This window comes from Nannobrachium achirus (assembly GCF_963921795.1).
Source record: "Nannobrachium achirus genome assembly, chromosome: 5".
Lineage (NCBI taxonomy): Eukaryota > Metazoa > Chordata > Actinopteri > Myctophiformes > Myctophidae > Nannobrachium > Nannobrachium achirus.
Window position 1 is genome coordinate 7,446,894 of NC_137814.1, and position 22,484 is coordinate 7,469,377.

Sequence of the window (22,484 nt, forward strand, 5' to 3'; positions counted from 1 at the left end):
CGACCACCGCTCACTTCAAATTGGGTGTTTTTGGCTATTATGCCTTTATTTGATAGGACAGTAGACTGACAGGAAACAGGGGAGAGATGGGGAGAGACATGCAGCAAAGGTCGACTGGATCGGGAATCGAACTGGTGACGCCGTGGTGGGGACTGCCCATAAGTCCTATCTCATTAGTCCTACTGTACATCTCATTAGTCCTACTTTGGTTAGGGTTAGGTTTAGGCATAGTTCTACTGAGGTTAGGGTTAGGGTTAGGTTTAGGTTTAGCCCGGCATAGTATTTTTCACCAGGTTAACATTCACCAGATTCTAACTAATGGGATGTAGGAACAATGAGATGGGTTTGATTGATTGATTGAATACTTTATTAGGAGTTTGCATAGGAAAGGTACAGTTTCATGACGGTACAGTTCAATGGTACAAGGTCTACTAAAAGGAGATCCTAGAAAAGAGCTTATTTCCACAGGAAACCATTTATGTATCTCATATAACATTGAATGACAAAAAAAAAACATTAAGTCTATACAAACAGTATACAAAGAAGGGGCAGGGGAGGGTAGGGCTGGGCTAGGTTTGTTCTACCAGTTGCGAACGGCTGCTGCCTGTAAGTGGTTTTTCAGGGCGATTTTAAAGGATGCTAGTGACCAAAGACATGGCATCGACACCGTCAGCATCAGTGCCTATGTGGCAATGTCTTATGTGGTATGCGCCTGGACCAGTAGGCCAGCGGGCACCCCAGCACTCACATTTTTTTATACTGGAGACCTCTGTGGGAAGAGTAGCACAGCAAAATAAAGTTTACCCGGAAAGATGGATGGATGGAAGAAAGTCCATATAGGACTAGTATAGTACAATAGTCTGGTTAACCTGTTAGTACATGATAGACCTACATGAAAGCATCCGATTCAATATGACATCCAGTGAATTTTTGCATAGCATCAATATAGTTACAGTACAGCCAAAACAATTCAGTCCAGGAGGTGGCGGTAATGCACCAGAGGTTCCCTGCCAACCTTCCCTAAAAACATAAACAAAAGAAGACCGTGGTGTTTTGTTTACGTTGCCTACGTCATCATCATCGTCCTCGTCGGTGTTGCCATGTTTGCTTATTATAAGAGACTTTGGGCTTTCTTGGACGCGTTTGAAATATTGCAGCGGTTGTGTTTTATTGGGCGTGTTTCTAAAGTGTAGTTGCTTATTTGGTCTTTACATAGGAAAGGTACAATTTCATCACAGCACAGTTCACTGGTAGGCCTACAAGGTCAACTAAAAGGATACACCATGATTTAATAGAAGACATTTGTAGAATGTGCCTATCAGTGGTTAAGGACCCCCAAAATGTGTTTTTGGCCGTGGACCCCCATGTCAAAATATTTTGTTCCACGGATGGACCCCTATTGCAAACCTTTTTGTTCCAGGGACCCCCAGAAGCACAGATTTGATTTTAGTCTAATCTGCATCTAGCTTAAGGCCCCAGACCCGTTGGGAAACGAGTTTGGGGCGACTTTGATTTTTTCAAAAGACTTTGACTTTTGGTCAATCAACCAATCAATAAATCAATCAATAAAAAATACATATATATTAAATAAAGTTAAATAAAGTTTTAAAGATTAAAAGAAATAGCAGATCTACAAGCTCACAATGCTGATGAACCTGCAGTATGGTTTTTTTGTATGTTTTTATTTTATTTTGTATGTTTTTATTTTATATTTTTTAAATGTTTTCCCCTTTTTTCCTGACTATATCTACTGCATAGTAGGCCTACTGTGTTCTGCCATTCAATGTTATATGAGATACTTCAATGGTTTCCTATGGAAACAAGCTTAGTCTTTTCTAGGATCTCCTTTTAGTAGACCTTGTACCAGTGAACTGTACCGTCATGAAACTGCACCTTTTCCTACGCAAACTTCTAATAAAGTCTTCAATCAATCAAAATCAATCAATCAATCAATCAGTATCTTTTGGGCTTGTGGTTTTCATAGACCCTGGTTTCTTATTTCTATCTTATGGCACAACCTGAACCTGGCAACACCGCGCCATCCTCCTCCTCAGTGTGTGTGTATTGTGAGTCCGGTTCAACATGGCTGCCGGAGACAACAGCGGCAGGCCTCCGTGTCTCAACTTCCCCGGCGGCCCGGCGGCGGCGGCGGGCCCGCTGGGCAACAGCCAGCCGAGCAACAGCGCCTTCTCCATGCTGGCTTCCAACGGCGGCGGTGGCGGAGGAGGAGGCGGAGGACGGCGGTCCAACAACCCGCAGCTGGGGCCTCCTGGAGCGGGCGAAGACGGCGGCGGCGTCGCGTCCGGCCCTCCGCCCGGCGCGCACAACTCCGGGCGGCAGGAGCAGCAGAGCGCCGCGGCGGCTGCTCCAGGAGGAGGCTCCAGCACCACCGCCACCAACATGACCGCTACCGCCGCGCACAACGCCGCTCAGTCGGGCGTGCAGGTAGGGAACCGTCCGCTGTTGGCTCCAGTGCTCCACCATGACGCGACATCATGGGGTGTTCTTGTTAAACTACCTGTTAAAATAGCTCCATGTTCTGATGGTAATCAATAATCATCTTTCGATGAATTGAATACAGTGTATTGTTCAGTAACGGTGTTAAATAGCGCCATTGTGACAGTAATCATTGCTGAGTGTTTGTTCAGTAACAGTGTTAAAATGGCTCTTTATTGTGATCGTAATCATTAAACAGCTCTATATTGTGACGGTAATCACTGATATGGAGTGATTGTTCAGTAACATTGTAGCTAAATAGCTCTAATAGTCTAGTAATCATTGCTACATGCTAGTGTTTGTTCAGTACACAGTTAAATGGCTCTATATTGTGAATGTGTTGCTATAGACTAGAGTCAGTTACGTATTAAATGGATCTAAATGGTTATAGTAATCAATCAATGCTAGTAACAGTGTTAAATAGCCATATTGTGATGATGGCAATTGGCAATCATTGGTATAGTGTTTGTTCAGTAACAGCTCTCAAGTTCTTTAGTAAACACAAAATAAATTTTCAGTTCAGGATACAGAGCTTGTACGTAGGATGCAGAAAAAGCAGACTAATTTGGAACTTGTCTGGAACACAATACAATTGAAGCTGATAAATGGGTACTCTTCTGATGATGTTGCCGACTTTGTTTGTTTATTATACAGTAGCGCTGGAATCATGTTACTGAACAATAGTAATAATGATTGCTATCAGAATGTAGTGTTTTAATAAAAAATATCACTTACCCTACCCTACCTTTAATTGTCATACATATAATTGTGATTTGTGAATAATGTAATTGTTCTTTTGGCATTGTACCGACAAATGACTTAATGTTTTATCAACCAAATGCACAATTATCAAAAAATAATCGCTACGGCTGAAATGGGCCATATTTGGGGTCGTGGTACACAACGTGTTAATGAATGAATAAATAAATGTACCACAACAAAACAACAAAACAAAGCATTTCCATTCATTTATACCAGGTGCATCCAGTGCAAAGCGCTCTCCTCTGAAAACAACGGGAAGTGCTGATAAAACAGAATCAATGTTTGGTAACTGCAGTGTCTATTTCTCGCCTCGAATGTTTTCAAATTGTGTGTTTGTTTACATGGATGTCGGGATCACACAGCGCAGATTGATATGAGCAGTCTTTGATGAGACAGATTGATATGAGCCAGGTGATCTGATTCTTTGATTCCGTCATTGAATTCAGCGATCGTTATTCAAAAATAACACGCCACTGAGTTCAGTGATTGACCAATCGGAATCGAGCATTCAACAAAGCCGCGTCATAATTCAAAAATAACTGACAGTTTACAGTTTAGGCATTTAACAGACGCTTTTAATCCAAAATGACTTAAAATAAGCAGATAAAACATCACTATAATAAACAAGATAATATGTCAGTACATCAACAGCAATATAACAAATGCATATGAATATCAATCTAGAAAAAACAATATAATCAGTAAAGAAAAAAAAAAGGTTCTAAAAAAAAAAAACTAAAAACAAATGCTAACTAGCTTCATGTATGGTCATTGAGTGTTTCAGTTGTGCTAACTGATGATCTCAAACAGGCGACGCATTCCTCTCTGTCGGCGGGGACCCCGGGCTCGGCGGCGTCGGTGCTGGTGTACCGGGAGCCCGTGTACAACTGGCAGGCCACCAAGAGCACGGTGAAGGAGCGCTTCGCCTTCCTGTTCAACAACGAGGTGCTCAGCGACGTGCACTTCCTGGTCGGCAAGGGCATGGGCGTGCAGAGGATACCGGCACACAGGTTGGTAGGCTGCTGGTCCAGAGGATACCGGCACACAGGTTGGTAGGCTGCTGGTCCAGAGGATACCGGCGCACAGGTTGGTAGGCTGCTGGTCCAGGAATTCTGGATCGGTCAATGATCGACGAGGCAATAGGAGGTTGAGACGATTTTCTAGGTCAGGGTTCCCCAATTAGTTTTCTCCAAGGGCCAAATCATGTCTAGGGTGCCAAGCCGAGGGCCACAACATTGAATCATGTCTAGGGTGCCAAGCCGAGGGCCACAACATTGAATCATGTCTAGGGTACCAAGCCGAGGGCCACAACATTGAATCATGTCTAGGGTACCAAGCCGAGGGCCACAACATTGAATCATGTCTAGGGTACCAAGCCGAGGGCCACAACATTGAATCATGTCTAGGGTGCCAAGCCGAGGGCCACAACATTGAATCATGTCTAGGGTACCAAGCCGAGGGCCACAACATTGAATCATGTCTAGGGTGCCAAGCCGAGGGCCACAACATTGAATCATGTCTAGGGTGCCAAGCCGAGGGCCACAACATTGAATCATGTCTAGGGTGCCAAGCCGAGGGCCACAACATTGAATCATGTCTAGGGTGCCAAGCCGAGGGCCACAACATTGAATCATGTCTAGGGTGCCAAGCCGAGGGCCACAACATTGAATCATGTCTAGGGTGCCAAGTCGAGGGCCACAACATTGAATCATGTGCCGAGGGCCACAACATTGAATCATGTCTAGGGTGCCACGCCGAGGGCCACAACATTGAATCATGTCTAGGGTGCCAAGCCGAGGGCCACAACATTGAATCATGTCTAGGGTGCCAAGCCGAGGGCCACAACATTGAATCATGTCTAGGGTGCCAAGTCGAGGGCCACAACATTGAATCATGTCTAGGGTGCCAAGCCGAGGGCCACAACATTGAATCATGTCTAGGGTGCCAAGCCGAGGGCCACAACATTGAATCATGTCTAGGGTGCCAAGCCGAGGGCCACAACATTGAATCATGTCTAGGGTGCCAAGCCGAGGGCCACAACATTGAATCATGTCTAGGGTACCAAGCCGAGGGCCACAACATTGAATCATGTCTAGGGTGCCAAGCCGAGGGCCACAACATTGAATCATGTCTAGGGTGCCAAGCCGAGGGCCACAACATTGAATTATGTCTAGGGTGCCAAGTCGAGGGCCACAACATTGAATCATGTCTAGGGTACCAAGCCGAGGGCCACAACATTGAATCATGTCTAGGGTACCAAGCCGAGGGCCACAACATTGCAGGGGACGACGGTGGCGTTCCCGCTACTCCAGTGACAGTTCAGATATCGTCGTTGTCAGGTGAAAATCTTGTATGTCCAAAACCGTTCGTTTTACATTTATCATTTTAAAAATGATTTAAACTGGTGCGAGGCGTGTGCTAGTAGATCTGCTGTTTTCACTACTTTTGTGCGACAGCCTTGTTTGATGAAGCAGAGCTTTTACTTTGCGAAAGAACGTACACATTTTGAGACAATGACGATATACTAGTGTTGTTGCTGCTCTTATACCACCATTATTACTGGGGTTGGTGGGGGCCAGACAGTAGCCCCCCGTGGGCCGCAAATGGCCCGCGGGCCGCCTATTGGGGAACCCTGTTCTAGGTGTTAAATGGGGCTAGGGATGGAACTATAATCGTTATAATCGTTATTATCGTTTATCGTGATAAAAAACACGCACGTTAATCGAATTGTGGTGATTTAAATGTATCGTTAAATTGTCCTCCGTCATGCACTGGGATCAATTCACCTTGTATTTGCCGAGCTGCATATCCGGTATTTAAACCATTTGGTAAAATGGACCTGTAAATAACATACTTGATACAGTCTTTTTTTCACTCTCTACCAAATCCCTTTGCCAAAAAATTGCCGATCTACGACTACAAGCTCACAACGCGCTTGTTTATCTGCAATTTTTTGGCAAACCCACGATAATGGATGTTGTGGATATGTTGATATCGTCCCATCCCTAAATGGGGTTATGCTTTAAGGTAAAGGATATCATGGGGTGAAGAACAATAACTCACAGGTCAGTTAAGACTGATATTATTCCTACTTTTTGTCACATACATTGCTCTATGCGAGATTTGTTCTCCGCATTTGACCCATCTCTTGGAGCGGTGCGGTGAGCCGCAGCCGTGCTCAGGAATCAGTAACCCTTGATGCTGATTGCCAAGCAGGGAGGCATTGGGTCCCATTTTTAAAGTCTTGGTATGACCTTCCAGTCTCAGGACGGACACTCTAACCACAAGGCCACTGAGCTGGTTGTATGGTAGGCCTGCCAACGAGCACAGGGATCAGGCCATAGTTATACTGTAGCTGCTACAAGGACAAGCTGAACTAGGGTTGCAGCAACGGTATGAGATTTTTAACTCCGAAAATATAGTCCGTGTCAACACCGCGGTTATCGGTAACACCGTTTCAACCACCATTGCGTGTCTTGTCGTCTTGTGAGCACTCAGTAGCAGCCAATGCTACCTCAAGCTACAACAACAACAACCATCCGACCATATTAAAAATTCAGCTTTGTAAAAAAGCAACAACACTGTTAGTGTTACAACAGCCCTGCGTTTTCTTGTTTGGCTAATCGTTGTTTTTCTGCCTACTGCGCGCTGTGACATTATAAAGCCACAACTAGTCCCCTGGAACGTGCCCTGGGAGTGGGGACGAGACATCATGCAGTCTGATGGGATGTGCCTCGCCCTGTGGATGATCCGTTGATTCTGGATCTGTTCTCGACACTCCCACACAAGGAACAGCTCCCGGCCTCCCGCGATTGAGAACCGAATCCCATCGTTCATTTAACAGAGCTGTTCAAAAGAGCAGAATCATTGGCGAACGTCACATCGCTACTGCGCTCCTCGGGGCAGAGCAGAGCAGCGGATGCGTTTTCTTTTTATTTAACGGTGTTATCGGTGTGCAAGCAAAGTACTCGGTGTTGTGCTCGCTCACCGGTAACACAGAGTACCGTTGCAACCCTAATAGAAATACAATGAGTGATGGTGAAATGTAAAGACTAGATACAAGCGACCATAATAATAATAGTATAAGGAATAATTCTTCTGCAGCTACTCACAAACGTTCCTTTTTTTTTCTTCTTTTTTTTAGTTTTGTAAAAGCTTTAATATTTTCATCTTGTTCTTCTTGTTTGTGCCATGTGTCAGGTTTGTTCTGGCCGTGGGCAGTGCGGTGTTCGATGCCATGTTCAACGGTGGGATGGCGACCACCTCCACAGAGATAGAACTCCCTGACGTGGAACCGGCTGCCTTCCTGGCACTGCTCAAGTGAGACTAAAGTTTAAAACAAGTCTTGAGAGAGATGACTGTCAACCAAGCTTTTCAGGCCACCATGACAAGCACTTAAAATTGCTGGAATCACATTTAGTTTGACTCAGTTCCACAGATACATGTTGTTGACAAAAGCCAAACTACAAGATTGTGGATCGGCTATTTTCACAATGTTTGCCTCTCTTACGTCATATTTGACAATTTGGTTACGGTATCAAAATGTTTCGAAATGTGCAGATACCCTGTATACACTTACCACATGCTGGTTTGTTTACGGTTGAGTGAGATTTTTTTTTTGATTAATGCCATGCCTAAAATAGGGATGCCAAGATGAAAGAGTTAGCAAGCAAGATGGAGTGTTTGCAACTTGAGTAAAGATCCCTTGAATGCAGTTCATGAAATCAAAACAAATCACGTTATTTATTTATTTTATTTTACATGCAGGTTTGTGGGGTCCGGGGGACCTCTTAGGGGGTCCTCCAGGGGGTCTCCAGTTAAAATGACTGGTAACTCTTGAAAGTGTACAAATTCCATGTTTATTTGGTTCCACTCGTACACTCTTATAGTTAGTAAACCGCATAGTAAACCGGTGTGGAGTGGTCCTTGGAAAATGTCAAATAATCATAATGTCACATCATGCGAACATCATGGTGTTGATCTGTGGCCCTTCCTCTTCTCCCCTGCAGGTTCCTGTACTCTGACGAGGTCCAGATCGGCCCGGAGACGGTGATGACCACCCTCTACACGGCCAAGAAGTACGCCGTCCCGGCGCTGGAGGCTCACTGCGTGGAGTTCCTGAAGAAGAACCTGAGAGCGGACAACGCCTTCATGCTGCTCACACAGGTAGGGCTGCTGTCACCGTGAGGGTCCGGATCCACCTTTTTTTTGCCATAATTACTCGACCCAGGTCGGTTCCGGTTCTATTGTCAGTCTTGGACCTCTGGTCGGTTTATAATCATGTAGAATACCTGAGTGGATCCCAGAAGACCTGTGTGCTCCGCATGGATCGGTAGGGCAGTGTTTCTCAACCTTTTTTCTGCATGGGCACACTTTTCATTTCCCAAGAATCCATGGGCACACCAACATAATACAGCAGCAACATAAATATCGCCACTGTCGGGGAGAAACCTTGTATCTCCAAGTTTCAAATGTGTACGTTTCTTCGCAAAGTAAAGCCCTGCGTCATCATATAAGGCGGTTGCACAACATTAGTGAAAACAGCAGATCGGCTGGTTTCACTAGTTTAAATCATTTTTAAAATGATAAATACAATACTGGCTTTCAAGCAGTTTCAAGGGGCACACTTGACCCTTCTCAGGGGCACACCAAAGGTCCCCAGGCACAGTGGTTGAGAAACACTGCTTTAAGGAATAGTGCTATGAAGTGTTATGATGATTTAGATTAGACTTACCTGGGGTCAGATTGACTAAGTTGAGCTATGCATGCTGTCAGTTCAGTGAGAGTGGAGAGCATGCAGACTCACTGGGTGTGCACCGTGGCATGTGTGACTGCCTTCATGGATTCCTTCTTCATGGAGGGCAAACATGCAATTTAATGTCATTGTACATACAGTATCTTGTTGTAGGCTGCTGGCTAGTTCATTATGGTGTTTAACACCTAGCCTGTTAGAACGGCATTTGTCGGCTCCAGAAAATAATTGCTCGGGCATGTAATGTATATCTAAATTCCTGCCTCGTAGGACGGCAGTGACGGCGTGCTGGCAAAAAAGTATCTTCAGTAGGGATGTTAAATGATTTTTTTTATTTTTGGGGACAAACCTTTTTTTTTTTTTTTTTTTTTTCCTGCGCAGTTGAGATAAGAGAGCAAAATACTCTGCTCGTCAGTCGTCACAAAACCTCTCGACAACAACACTATAGTATCAAGGCATAATTTCTTTGGCTATTGTGCACACAATAGACCAGCGCAGTGTTTCTCAATCTGCACTCATATGCATTGAGCACTCCGTCACAGAGAGACATAACGTTACTCTCACATTTGGAAAACATTAACGCTTATAACGCTTATTAGCGATTAAAACATTTTTTGAAAAGTAGATCGGCTATTTTTTGGCAAATGTTCCGCCCGGCCGGATAATGGATGTTGGGGATATTTTGATTATCGCGATACTATCGTAAATCGCAATTTCTTTTGGTCACAATAATGGTGACATGAAACGTTCATATCGTCCCATCCCTACCCGGCTGTATGTTGAGGTGTCCCTGAGCTAGACACCTAAAGGACTAGTTCACCCCCAAAATGACTTTTTTTCTATTGATTACTCATGCCATGGAGAGTTCAATAATATATTTTGGGTATTGTCACATTCCTAAGACAAAAATGTATAAAAAATAAAAAAGTTTCCCCATCCACTGCCATTCATTTGGGTCCCCAACCAGGGCCATGCATCCGGGCCTCCATCCGGAATTAATGGGGGTAAATTGACTATAATCACATTTTTGTCTTAGGAATGTGACAAATACAATTATTATTATTGAACTCAAGTCTCCAGTAATCAATAGGAAAAAAAGTCATTTTGGGGGTGAATTACTCCTTTAACCCCTAACTCATGTCCTTGACATGAAACAGAATTGTCCCCCATGGAATCAAACGGGTCTAATTATTAAGCTTGACTGATGTGTGTGTGTTTTAGGCCCGACTGTTTGACGAGCCCCAGCTGGCCAGCCTGTGTCTGGAGAACATCGACAAGAACACTGGAGACGCTCTGGCTGCTGAGGGGTTCACTGACATAGACCTGGGTAAGGTTATGGACCATTATTATCACGCTTTGCTATTATGTTGTTCGTAAAAGACACACTGTGATTGGCCAGTACAGTCACTTTAATTGGCAGTTGTGTCAATCACCCCGCAAAAAAATATGTACAAGACTGTGGTGGCTCGTGTGGGACAACCAAGGCATGGAATGTGTACAATGACAACTAATAACAGATTCATGAAAAAGAAGAGAAAATAACAAACCCTAACAAATATCTTAAGTAGCAATACGTTTATGAGGGCTGCTGCGGTCTGCTGGGGAAACTGGATGACAGGGGCATTTCTGCCAGTCATTTGGGATCAATATAAGTGGGCAAATGAGCCTAGATGTTGTTTTGTGCAGAGTTGTCCTTTAAGGCTGAGAAGAAGTGGAATCAGTTTGTTCTGGGAGGTGTGAAGCTTGGTGTTTAGTGACAATGAGATGTGGTCTCTCTTGTATAAGTCCAGTAATGTTTGCCCTGTCCTCTCTCAGACACCCTGGTGGCTGTGTTGGAGCGAGACACCCTGGGCGTCAGGGAGGTGCGTCTGTTCGTAGCCGCGGTGCGCTGGGCGGACGCAGAGACCCACAGGTAGACCATCACCATTCTTACATAAACAACCCCAGATAATCACAGTTATTGTTTAGATAGCCGTTATAGTCGTTTTACATTCATCTGTGTGAATTCAACTGTGGAAATAATGTTTATATATTTTTTACCAATTTGCTTTAAATGTTTTAAAAATATTAAATGTTTTTTAAACATATTTTTTTAAGCACTGAATGATATATGGTCTATTTTGGCCATATATATTTATTACATTACTAGATGATTTATTTTGATGATTGATATTGTCAGTAATGTCTTTGTATATTTGAGTTATTTGTAAATGTTATGTTTGCAAAGCCCACAAGGCAACACATGTACATTTGTATTCATGCGATTCATACAATCTACAAAAAAAACGATTAAATCTTAAAATGTAACAATGTAATGATTAACAGGCAGCAGCTGCAGCCCACCCCGGAGAACAAACGGAGGGTCCTGGGCAAGGCGCTCACACTCATCCGCTTCCCGCTCATGACCATCGAGGAGTTCGCTGCAGGTGAGACGTCCTCTCCTTGTTAGAACGAGAACGGGTACACATTATTGTGTATCATTATTTTATGCTTTAACTATTGAAAAAATAGCAGATATACAAGCTCACAGCGCGGCACCGAGTGCCGCGCTGCGAGCTTGTAGATCTGCTATTTTTGAAAAATCGTGAAAATTAGAATTTTGACCCGATTCTATAGGTGTCTTTTGAATCCTTCTACGTTTTTTTTGAAAACCCTATGTTTCTATGTCGGCAATCTGGCCAGCCATCGTCAAAGAAAAGGTAATTTTCACTTAACTGGAGCTCAGTTAGTCTGTTCTTGAGAGACTACTCTGTCAGTGGTTCTCAAACATTTTCATGTGAAGGACCCCCAAACTGATATGTATTTGACCACGGACCCGCACCTCAAAATATTTAGTAACGGGGACCACCCAGAAGCAAAATTTGAGTTCACAAACGTTCGCTTTAAAAATACATATATTCAAAGATTTGCGCACATTTTCACGACAAAAATAGCAGATCTACAAGCTGCGCTTGTATATCTGCTAAAGCATTCAATAATCCTAGGCCTAAATGGGTTAATCTCAAGGATCCCCAGGTTGGAGTCATGCGTTATTAGATGTTCAATATTCAGTTTTTTGGTGGTGTGTCCCAGGGCCGGCCCAGTCCAACATCCTGTCGGACAGGGAGGTGGTGAGCCTGTTCCTCCATTTCACCGTCAACCCAAAGCCCCGGGTGGACTTCATCGACCGGCCTCGCTGCTGCCTCCGCGGGAAGGAGTGCAGCATCACACGCTTCGGGCAGGTGGAGAGCCGCTGGGGTTACAGTGGGACCAGCGACCGCATCCGGTGAGGAAACCATTTTACACACAGCAACATATATATATATTTATTACACGGCTTGATTCTGATTGGTCAATCGCTGAAATCACCTCCGCTCTATAACAGACCGAGGTCTAATCAAAGACTCTGCTTGAATGTAATGCCGTATCCAACATGAAAGCCATGTAAACACAAACACAAAGTAATTGCGTTGCTCTCAAGAATGTTTTTGAAAACATTTGAAGGGAGAAATAGACGATGCAGTAACAGAAAATGTGTTCCATTTGGTCAACACTTCCTTGTTTTCCGAGGCGACGCGTTGCTCTTGGCGGATGGGCAGTACAACACTAGTAGAATACATTACTTTCACTACTGTAAGCAAGGAAATACTTTGTTTTGTTTTAACTTTTGGGTCAATTTATCAATTCATGTATTAAGTAGCTGTTTAATAAGCTGGATTATTGGTCAGCTGGCATTAGCGAGAAATAAAGCCACCTCCGCTCTGCGTCTGTGGCTAATCATCCTGTGCAATCTTCTTCTTCGAGTACATCCTTGGAATCAATGCTTTGATTGCTATGTCCATGTTTTAACTTGTAATAACTGGTGAGACTAGGCCACTTAACTATGTCCTAAAGTCATTTTATAATTGTATTGTTTTCTTTGCCTGATGTTCTGTGTAAAACACATTGAATTGCCTTTCCTTGCCTTGCACATTTCATCATTTATGCAGGGCGACATCCAATGGAATACAGATGTTAGGGTAGGCGGGCCTCCAAGGCTGAATCATACTATTTGGAACTAAAACCAGGCTTTGCGTAAAGCCTGGTGACGTGAGGTTAGTTTCACCAGAACCAAGGCAGGGTTACTCATCATCATCTCTTCCTTGGCTGTTCCACTCCTCAGGTTCACGGTAAACAGGAGGATATTCGTGGTTGGCTTCGGCCTGTACGGGTCCATCCACGGACCCACAGACTACCAGGTCAACATCCAGGTACGATCACACACACCCTACCACCCTATGACATCTCGGCTTCGCCTTGTGCCACAACCCTGAAACAGTGGTAAATCAGCCAACAACCCACTCCCTCTCATGGTAAATGGCGTACTTTTTTTTTGCCATTTTGGGTAAGGTCGTCTTGACTTGTGACCAGTCTGACCACCTGCTTGTTATTGAGACAATGATCCAATGATCACGCACACGTGCCGATGTACGCATTGCGTCCATATGTACGTGAATAAAAAAACGTCAAAATAAAAGCAACGCCGCTTTAGTCCATGCATGAGGTAAAATTAGAAAAAAAATTGTGATTTGCCATTAACCCTACACGGGCCGGTCAGAGTGAACCAAAGGGCTGCATACAGCCCCCGGGCCGTACAATGCCCAGGTCTGATGTAGTGACTGCTTTCCTCCATACCATACAGCAGGGGTTTTCAAAGTGGGTGACGGGGCACCCTGGGGTGCCGTGATGGCAGTCCAGGGGTGCCGCAAGATCATTTGATAAGATTTGGAATTTATTTGGACACTTAGCATCATTTTAAACTTGAAGTACAAAGTTATTTTCAGTCAGTTCTAACCAAAATGGCTTCAAATGTGCCACGGTTCAAAAGTCTTTTGGTAAAGCAAAGCCCTGCTTCATCATACAAGACCATCGCACAAAACTAAGTGAAAACAGCCGATCTACAAGCTTGCTACAGATCATTCACACAGATTATGTAATGACTGCTTTACCTCCTGTTACATGCCCCAGTCTAGGGGTACAAGGTTATGCAACATTAATAAGGCAAAGGGTAGATGTAAGAAGTATTTTTATTATAACTTCTTTTAGGTGAGTATTTAGGGAACAGTTTACAAAATAATGAATGAATGGAAACACAAAAGGAACAACTTTAACAATAAATCAAATGAATAACTACCCTGCAAAGAAAAGAAACAATCAAAATGTACTAATCCTAAACTTATATATTAACCACTAAATAACTAAACTAGACCAAATCAAAATTACAGGAGATTACTAAACTAACATAACTACACTATTCTAAACTATCAAAACATGAGCGATTACAAGAAGCAGGCAGTGGTAGCTACGTGTTAGCTGAATGCCACAACCTAGTTGTGGGTTTAAACAAAGTCAAGTTCAAGTTCAAGTTCCCAATGTTCTCAAAGCTCACAAAGTTAAGAATGCTATACGCTAAGCAGTAAGCAGGTTCTACAACGCTAACATGGCAGAGGGAAACTACTACAGAGAGTAGCTCCCAAAGCTGCAGCAGCATGTGAGTGACATTATGCAGGTGGACAGCATGTTTCCCCATGGGCAGGGAGAAACAGACTGACGAGGAGCTCTGGGCTGGCAAGGCTTTTGTAGGGAGGCCCCGCAGGTGATTGGACCAGGTGGAATCAGGGTGTAGCTCTCCATCAAGCTCAGCTCACTCAGGTCTCCTCCAAGTTCAGGTCTCGTCTCCTCCCACTCCAACACAAGGCCAAGACCTAAACTGACACTAGTATGAGTATATGTGGACTCCAACCAATATTGGGAACAATATAACGTAATACTAAGGATAACTAGAAAATAGTAATATAGAAAAATAGTAAATTACATAGGGATGTAACACCCCCACCCTCAAAATCAAACATCTCCCCTGATGTTTGTATAATTTAAAGGATTTTAAATGTACTACAGTTTACAGTTTCAGTTTAGGCATTTAGCAGACGCTTTTAATCCAAAGCGACTTACAATAAGCAGATAACATCACAATAATAAACAAGATAATATGTCAGTACATCATCAACAATATAACAAATGCAAATGGATATCTATCTAGAAAAAACACAATATAATCAAAGTTCTGAAAAAACCTAAAAAACAAAAACAAATGCTAACTAGCTTCATGTATTCATTGATTCTTTTTCTGTAGTGCTAAGGGTTTAGGTGGAGTCTGAAAAGGTGAGTCTTCAGTCCACGGCGAAAGCTAGCGAGTGAGTCCGTTGTTCTAAGTGCGACAGGGAGTTTATTCCACAACTTGGGGGCCAGGAGGGCAAACTGTCTCGGACGAGTGGATTTTTGCCCTGGAGTTTTGAGCGAGGGTTCTGTCAGCATCCCTGTGTTGGCTGATCTAAGTGACCGGGTGGGGGTGTAGGGGTTGATCAGCTTCTGGAGGTATGGAGGAGCCATACCTTTGGCTGCTTTGAAGGTCAGCATCAGTGTTTTGTATTCAGTTTGTATTCAGTACTGAGTTTAAGAGGATTTACATTGATGTATGAATTTATAAAAGCTTCTTTCAGACCTTTTTAAGTAACCACCTGTTCACAAAATTCGAAAGAGTGAGCCTCAACTACACTCTAGTGAGGGGTTAAGGCTAGGGTTTAAGACTCCCCCTGCACTGATTTGTGTTACCAAAATCCAAAATCTGAGTTAAATCGCTTGACAGAAGCTAATCCAACTAACCGTCAACCAAAGGCTGCCCCGAAAATCTTCATCTTAACTTGTCACCTTAGCAGATTCAACATTTCACAACCGGAGAGTTACTAACATTTAGCACCCACCGTTAGTTGGGTCAAAACGGAACATTTGCGGGTTCAAGAATTCAAGGCCGGTATATATTCAAGAACTTTGTCCATGGACAGAACCTAATCTCTATAACCTAAGAGAAGTAGCCTCGACTACTCTCTAGTGAGGGAACACCTTATTGAGATGCCCCTGCACCTAGTAGTGATACGGTAGTTCTACATAACAGTAGTCAATATCATTACAAAACACAAGACCCCTGAGTAATGCATATTACTACATAACCCCAAGTAGCAACCACCTAACACCGGGTTGGACATACTAAGAGCACCAAAGTCCAACATAATCGAGTAGTGAAGAAATCACCACATACAGAGTAATGTTACCACTACATATACTGTAGCACCCAAGTAATGATAACACCACATACCAAGTAGTGATAGTGCTAGTACGTGATACCCAACCCTTCGATCATTAACCAGAATGAAATTACTAAACTGAATAGCACTATCGCCACATACAAAACCAAGTAGATATCACTTCATTAACAAATTCACAAGTAGTGATATCTACCACAAAAACCTGCATCGCCATTTTGTGACTGATCCACCCACTGATGGGCCAATTAATTACTTTTAACCAGAATAAGAAACCACTTCAGACTCGCGAAACTGTGGCACTAAACCAATAAACTTGGAAATGTCAAATGGTAACGTACCTTGATTTGAGCTGGGAGTGGCGTTGGTTAGGGGAGTGGTTGGCACCGGAGCGGGTGAGGGAGAGACGGGAACAGAATCTTTCTGTGCCATTTCCAACTCGAGCTGGCGAAGTCTGAGCTTTTCCTCTAGCTCAATTTTTCGCATTTCCAACTGCAAAGCTCGGTCGTTTGCCCTGTCCCGTTCTCTCTCATCTCTGTCTCGAACTCGCTCCCGCTCCTCTCTCTCTAGCCGTGCTATACGCACTTTCACCCTGGTTTTAACTGAGACCTTGGATCCGTCTGAATCCGCGGAGTCCGATTCTAGGCCCAGTGCGTTGGGGTCGGGAGCCAATTTCAATGGTGTCTTTTTGGGCTTCGCCTCTGGCTCAGCCACTGCTCCTTTTTCGGACCCCTCAACACCTGCCACCTCATCACCCCCCGGACCAGACTCACCTTGGAGCGGCCTCGGCACAACTTCAGGCACGGCTAGTTCTGGTGGCACCACCAACACCCCTTGATCAACCAACTTAGTAAATAAAAAATCTTTAATTTTTTTCTTACTAAGCGCCTCGTTAACAACGAATCTGAAGTGGTCTGCCATCAGTAACAAGTCATCTTTGCGACAATCGTCGAATTTGCCAATGGTGGGGTCTTTAACGAACTCCTCCAAGTCAAAGTGCACCATTTTTGCCGATTAAGCCCACAATTGTTTTAGAACCCGCTAATAAAATAAAAAAAACTTGATTCACTTACCAATTGCCTCAGTTAACGAGCCCCCATTAAAATCAACCATTTCTCCCCTAAGAAATTTTGATTTAATATTCACCAAACTCAGAACGCCCAATTTCAGACTCATAGAACTCAAAGAACATTCACAATTGCAGATTCACCGGCGGACTCAGATAACTCAATTCTAGATTCACAAGACTCAAAAGAACAGGACTCAAAATAACTCAATTTCAGATCCAGACGACACATAACTCATAATTTCGTTGGTCTAGGGGTATGATTCTCGCTTGGGGTGCGAGAGGTCCCGGGTTCAGATCCCGGACGAGCCCCCATTAATGTTACATGCCCCAGTCTAGGGGTACAAGGTTATGCAACATTAATAAGGCAAAGGGTAGATGTAAGAAGTATTTTTATTATAACTTCTTTTAGGTGAGTATTTAGGGAACAGTTTACAAAATAATGAATGAATGGAAACACAAAAGGAACAACTTTAACAATAAATCAAATGAATAACTACCCTGCAAAGAAAAGAAACAATCAAAATGTACTAATCCTACACTTATATATTAACCACTAAATAACTAAACTAGACCAAATCAAAATTACAGGAGATTACTAAACTAACATAACTACACTATTCTAAACTATCAAAACATGAGCGATTACAAGAAGCAGGCAGTGGTAGCTACGTGTTAGCTGAATGCCACAACCTAGTTGTGGGTTTAAACAAAGTCAAGTTCAAGTTCAAGTTCCCAATGTTCTCAAAGCTCACAAAGTTAAGAATGCTATACGCTAAGCAGTAAGCAGGTTCTACAACGCTAACATGGCAGAGGGAAACTACTACAGAGAGTAGCTCCCAAAGCTGCAGCAGCATGTGAGTGACATTATGCAGGTGGACAGCATGTTTCCCCATGGGCAGGGAGAAACAGACTGACGAGGAGCTCTGGGCTGGCAAGGCTTTTGTAGGGAGGCCCCGCAGGTGATTGGACCAGGTGGAATCAGGGTGTAGCTCTCCATCAAGCTCAGCTCACTCAGGTCTCCTCCAAGTTCAGGTCTCGTCTCCTCCCACTCCAACACAAGGCCAAGACCTAAACTGACACTAGTATGAGTATATGTGGACTCCAACCAATATTGGGAACAATATAACGTAATACTAAGGATAACTAGAAAATAGTAATATAGAAAAATAGTAAATTACATAGGGATGTAACACCTCCATACCATACAGATCATTCACACAGATTATGTAATGACTGCTTTACCTCCATACCATACAGATCATTCACACAGATCATGTAGTGACTGCTCTTCCTCCATACCATGCAGATCATTCACACAGACAGCAACACGGTGCTGGGGCAGAACGACACAGGCTTCAGCTGTGACGGCTCAGCCAACACCTTCAGAGTCATGTTCAAGGAGCCCGTGGAGATCCTTCCCAACGTCAACTACACTGCCTGTGCCACGCTTAAGGTAGGCAACTCTACACCCACCACGACAAGAAAGACAGCCCAACTGGCTTTTACTCCCCCTATGTGTGCTATTATTAAAAAAATATATATACCGTATTTTCTGGACTATAAGGCGCAACGGACTATAAGGCGCACTGTCAATGAATGGTCTATTTTCAAACTGTTTTCATATATAAGGCGCACCGGACTATAAGGCGCACATAATAGACGCTACCGTTGCGTTTTGCATCCAACATATGGAGCTGTGCTAAAGGGAATGTCAATGTCAATGAATGATCCATATATAAGGCGCACTGGACTATAAGGCACACTGTAGTTTTTTGAGAAAATTAAAGCCTTTTAAGTCGCCTTATAGTCCGGAAAATACGGGTACAGGTATATGAAAATGTGGAATATATATTCTTTAAAGCAAACATTTTTAACTAAACTATTTGCTTCTGGGGGGGGTCCCTGAAACGAAATATTTTGAGATGGGAGACAGCGGGCAAATACATAATAACCCTAGGGGTCCTTGACATTAAAGGGGAAGACCACCCATTTTCAATATTGAACTACCGGTATGTCATTAATATACCTTAGAGGAGTTGTGTGGAAATAAGAAAAAAATGTCCCCCTCTTCTGTGTTGCCTAGAACTGGAGGATTGATTTTGGGGTTTGTATTGTAAAGTAAAGGTGTGATGTCATCACATTGTGATTTGCAATACAAACCCCAAAATCAATCCTCCAGTTCTAGGCAACACAGAAGAGGGGGAACTTTTTTTTCACACACAACTCCTCTAAGGTATATTAACACATAGTTCAATATTCAAAATGGGTGGTCTTCCCCTTTAACCCATTTAGACCTGAGGCCGATTCTGAAAACGCCTTCTAAAACCTAACCTAAGGTTTCTGAAAACCTTCAATTTCTTATTCCAAAAATGTAAAATAAATGATGTTGCTATATGTATAGCAAATACTGATGTGACACAGACGTAGCAGCCGGCCTTAAGGGTAATACAATGTATAGGTAGCAGCAGGTCTAAATGGGTTAAGAGCACCACAGATAAAGAAACATCATTTTTTTCAGAAAACCATTAGGATTTAGAAGACATTTTTATGCATTTCTCTGGTCTTAAATGAGTTCTAACGGAGCCTCCTTCCCTGGTCCCCCCCCCTCACAGGGTCCAGACTCTCACTACGGGACGAAGGGCATGAGGAAGGTGACCCACGAGTCGTCGTCCACGGGAGCCAAGACCTGCTTCACCTTCTGCTACGCGGCGGGCAACAACAACGGCACGTCGGTGGAGGACGGACAGATCCCAGAGGTCATCTTCTACACGTAGTCGCCTACCGACCCACCGACCCTCATATCGCTGGACCCAGCCTTCCGTTTGGGGGGAGGGGAGGGGGGGGGGGATCGCGGCTGCTGCCAAAAACACCTCCGGAGGGGCCGGGGCTAAAAATCGTATCAAAACAAGGAACATCCTGTTGCGCTCTCGCCATAAAACACGACTACATGACTACTGCTGTTTGGCCCGCTTAACTTGGAACCCCAGCCTCCCTATAGGGCATAGCAGCCATTGTGTGGTGCCACTGATGGGAAAACCCATTAATTGTTTTACCCCATGGAGATTTCCAAAAATATTTGTTTGAATTATTTTAAGCCTGGAACCTTGCTATCCAGGCTCCAGGTGAATCATTCGATTTGGGCATAAAACATTTGATTCTGTGTTGAATATAATTAATGTGTAATAAATTATAACGAATAATGTTATTTTTTTACGGTTTTCAAATATTTGTTTTGACACAGAATCAAATGTTGTACAGTCATGACTCTTGGCTTGGTTCTAGGCTTAAAATAAGTTATAGCAATATTTTTCTGAAAAAAGTCTTTGGGAAAATTGAATGGGTTTTCTGTCTGTGGGACCACAAAATGGCCGCCACTGCGATGCCCTATTCTTGGGGTCTATCGTCTAAGAGATCTGGTGTAGAGAGGAAACACAAGTGGACCTAGTCTAGAGCCCTGGGGGACCCCAGCCAAGTAAGTATATAAGGGTTTAAGAGTTGCTGAAACGATAACATCGACAACCGACTCACCGCAAGAGAGTTGCCTCTCAAGACAGAGAAGACTGTTTGTCGCACAGACGAAAGAAAAAAAAAGCTTGAATTGATTGGTGCCCCACTTGCTTTAGAGATGAGCAGACAAGCTGTTATGTTGACGTACTGTACAGATTAGTTTTTAAATCCTAAACAGGTTTGCTCTTAACGCCCCTTTTTAAAGCACAGATCGGCATTTCTCTGATCTTGCTCCAGATCAGCTCCATGGACTTCAAAGGCTTATAAGAAATGTTGCAGAGAATTCAAAACAGAAAAAATGTGTTTGTTTCTTGTTGTTTTGTTTTTATTTTATTTTGTCCAACTGGCCGCCCTGGGATGAAAGGACAAGGAGAGACATCACAGACTGGGTCCTCTATGAATGTTAACCACTTTAAAGAGCCATGAAACCCTGGGCCCGTTTGTTTTCCACTAAAGGTAAAAACACGGCAGGCTGGCCTTAATAGTACACAGTGTTGTAAGCAACACAGCTGCATAAGGCTGTATATGCTGTAATCGCTATAAAACAAAGTATGATCGCCGATCAGCCATAATTCTTTCTCTATGGAGAGGCACTATTCACAAAAAAAAACTGATCTGGATGTTTCTAAACCGGAAACGGGGGAGGCGGGACAAGAACCCCCTGTATCCTGTCTCCGAGCGCATTCACTTCTTCGTTACGCAACAACCATGTGGCATGCAGACGCTTTCGCTATGTAAAATGGAGGACTGTTGTTTTTTTGTTGCTTACCGTGGCTGGATACTAGAGCGAACGTGATCTGTGAACTGTCGCGCACGGTGTGCGGGCACGCGCCCACGTTAAAGGTAAACAAAATCCTGGTGGTGTGGAACATTAAAAGGGTTTCAAAATCGCAGTCAATGAGTTAATCTGATTAGCCTCAGCTGTGGCTCACTAGCCTGCCGTGTGTTTACCTGATCCTCTAGTTTTTAACCTGATCCCGGCCAAATTAACGATAAAATCAACTACAGGGTCTAATGCTACTTTAAGTCCCTATATTCTTTGTAGTGAAAATAGCCGATTTACAATCTCACAAACACATCGCACCTTCATGACGCGTTGTAGCCTTTTGTCTTGTAGATCGGTTATTTTCACATAACCTTTCTTTTTGACTGAATAATGTGAAAATGTGTCCAAAGTAGGGATGCCAGGGTTGTTAAAGGCAGTGGGCGTCCGGTCTGTGGCATCTTGTCCTTGCATGGTAGATGCCAGCGTGGCAGGCATTACCCAGGGCACCTTTGCACTCGTTGGGTCTGTCTGTGGGACGCTCATGCGCTCATTTCTTAACTAATAGACGCACACTAATTAACTTCCTGTCTGGATTCATTTATCACGCCTGTAGCCACAGGTGGAGGGAGAGAAAATAAGACGTATGCATTATTAAGTTAAAGGGTTGTATATTATGCTGGTGTTTGTTTATTAACATTATTATTATTGATGTAGTTTGAATAAATGAATATGGATTAAATGGTGATCCACAGTCTTATGTGTTGCTTATGCTTGATGCAGTTTTTATTTTATTATTGAATTCAGTTTTTATATGTATTGTGTGTGTGAGAGAGAGAGATGAGTGGCACTTTTGATGGAATCTTACATTTAAACACAATCACTCTTAAAGGACAACTTTGTTTTTTTACAACAAGGGTTCATATTTTAGATTGTAATTAGAGAAACGAAAAGATGAGTGTTAAAATGTTTTCATTTACTTCTTTCTATTGTTTTAGTGAATTTGAAGATGTAGAT

At 43.3% G+C, this 22,484-nt stretch overlaps 1 protein-coding gene across 1 annotated transcript; it reads left to right on the plus strand.

Moving 5' to 3' along the window:
* Positions 1-2,071: 2,071 nt before the first annotated feature.
* Positions 2,072-22,204, plus strand: LOC308286129 (BTB/POZ domain-containing protein 2-like). The gene is made up of 11 exons (XM_080727085.1): positions 2,072-2,445; positions 4,069-4,268; positions 7,459-7,578; positions 8,268-8,424; positions 10,232-10,337; positions 10,826-10,922; positions 11,336-11,436; positions 12,083-12,275; positions 13,152-13,239; positions 18,504-18,650; positions 19,810-22,204. Exons 1-11 carry the CDS (start codon positions 2,083-2,085, stop codon positions 19,969-19,971), a joined length of 1,734 nt encoding a protein of 577 aa, XP_080583211.1. The 5' UTR covers positions 2,072-2,082; the 3' UTR covers positions 19,972-22,204.
* The last annotated feature ends 280 nt before the right edge of the window (positions 22,205-22,484 follow it).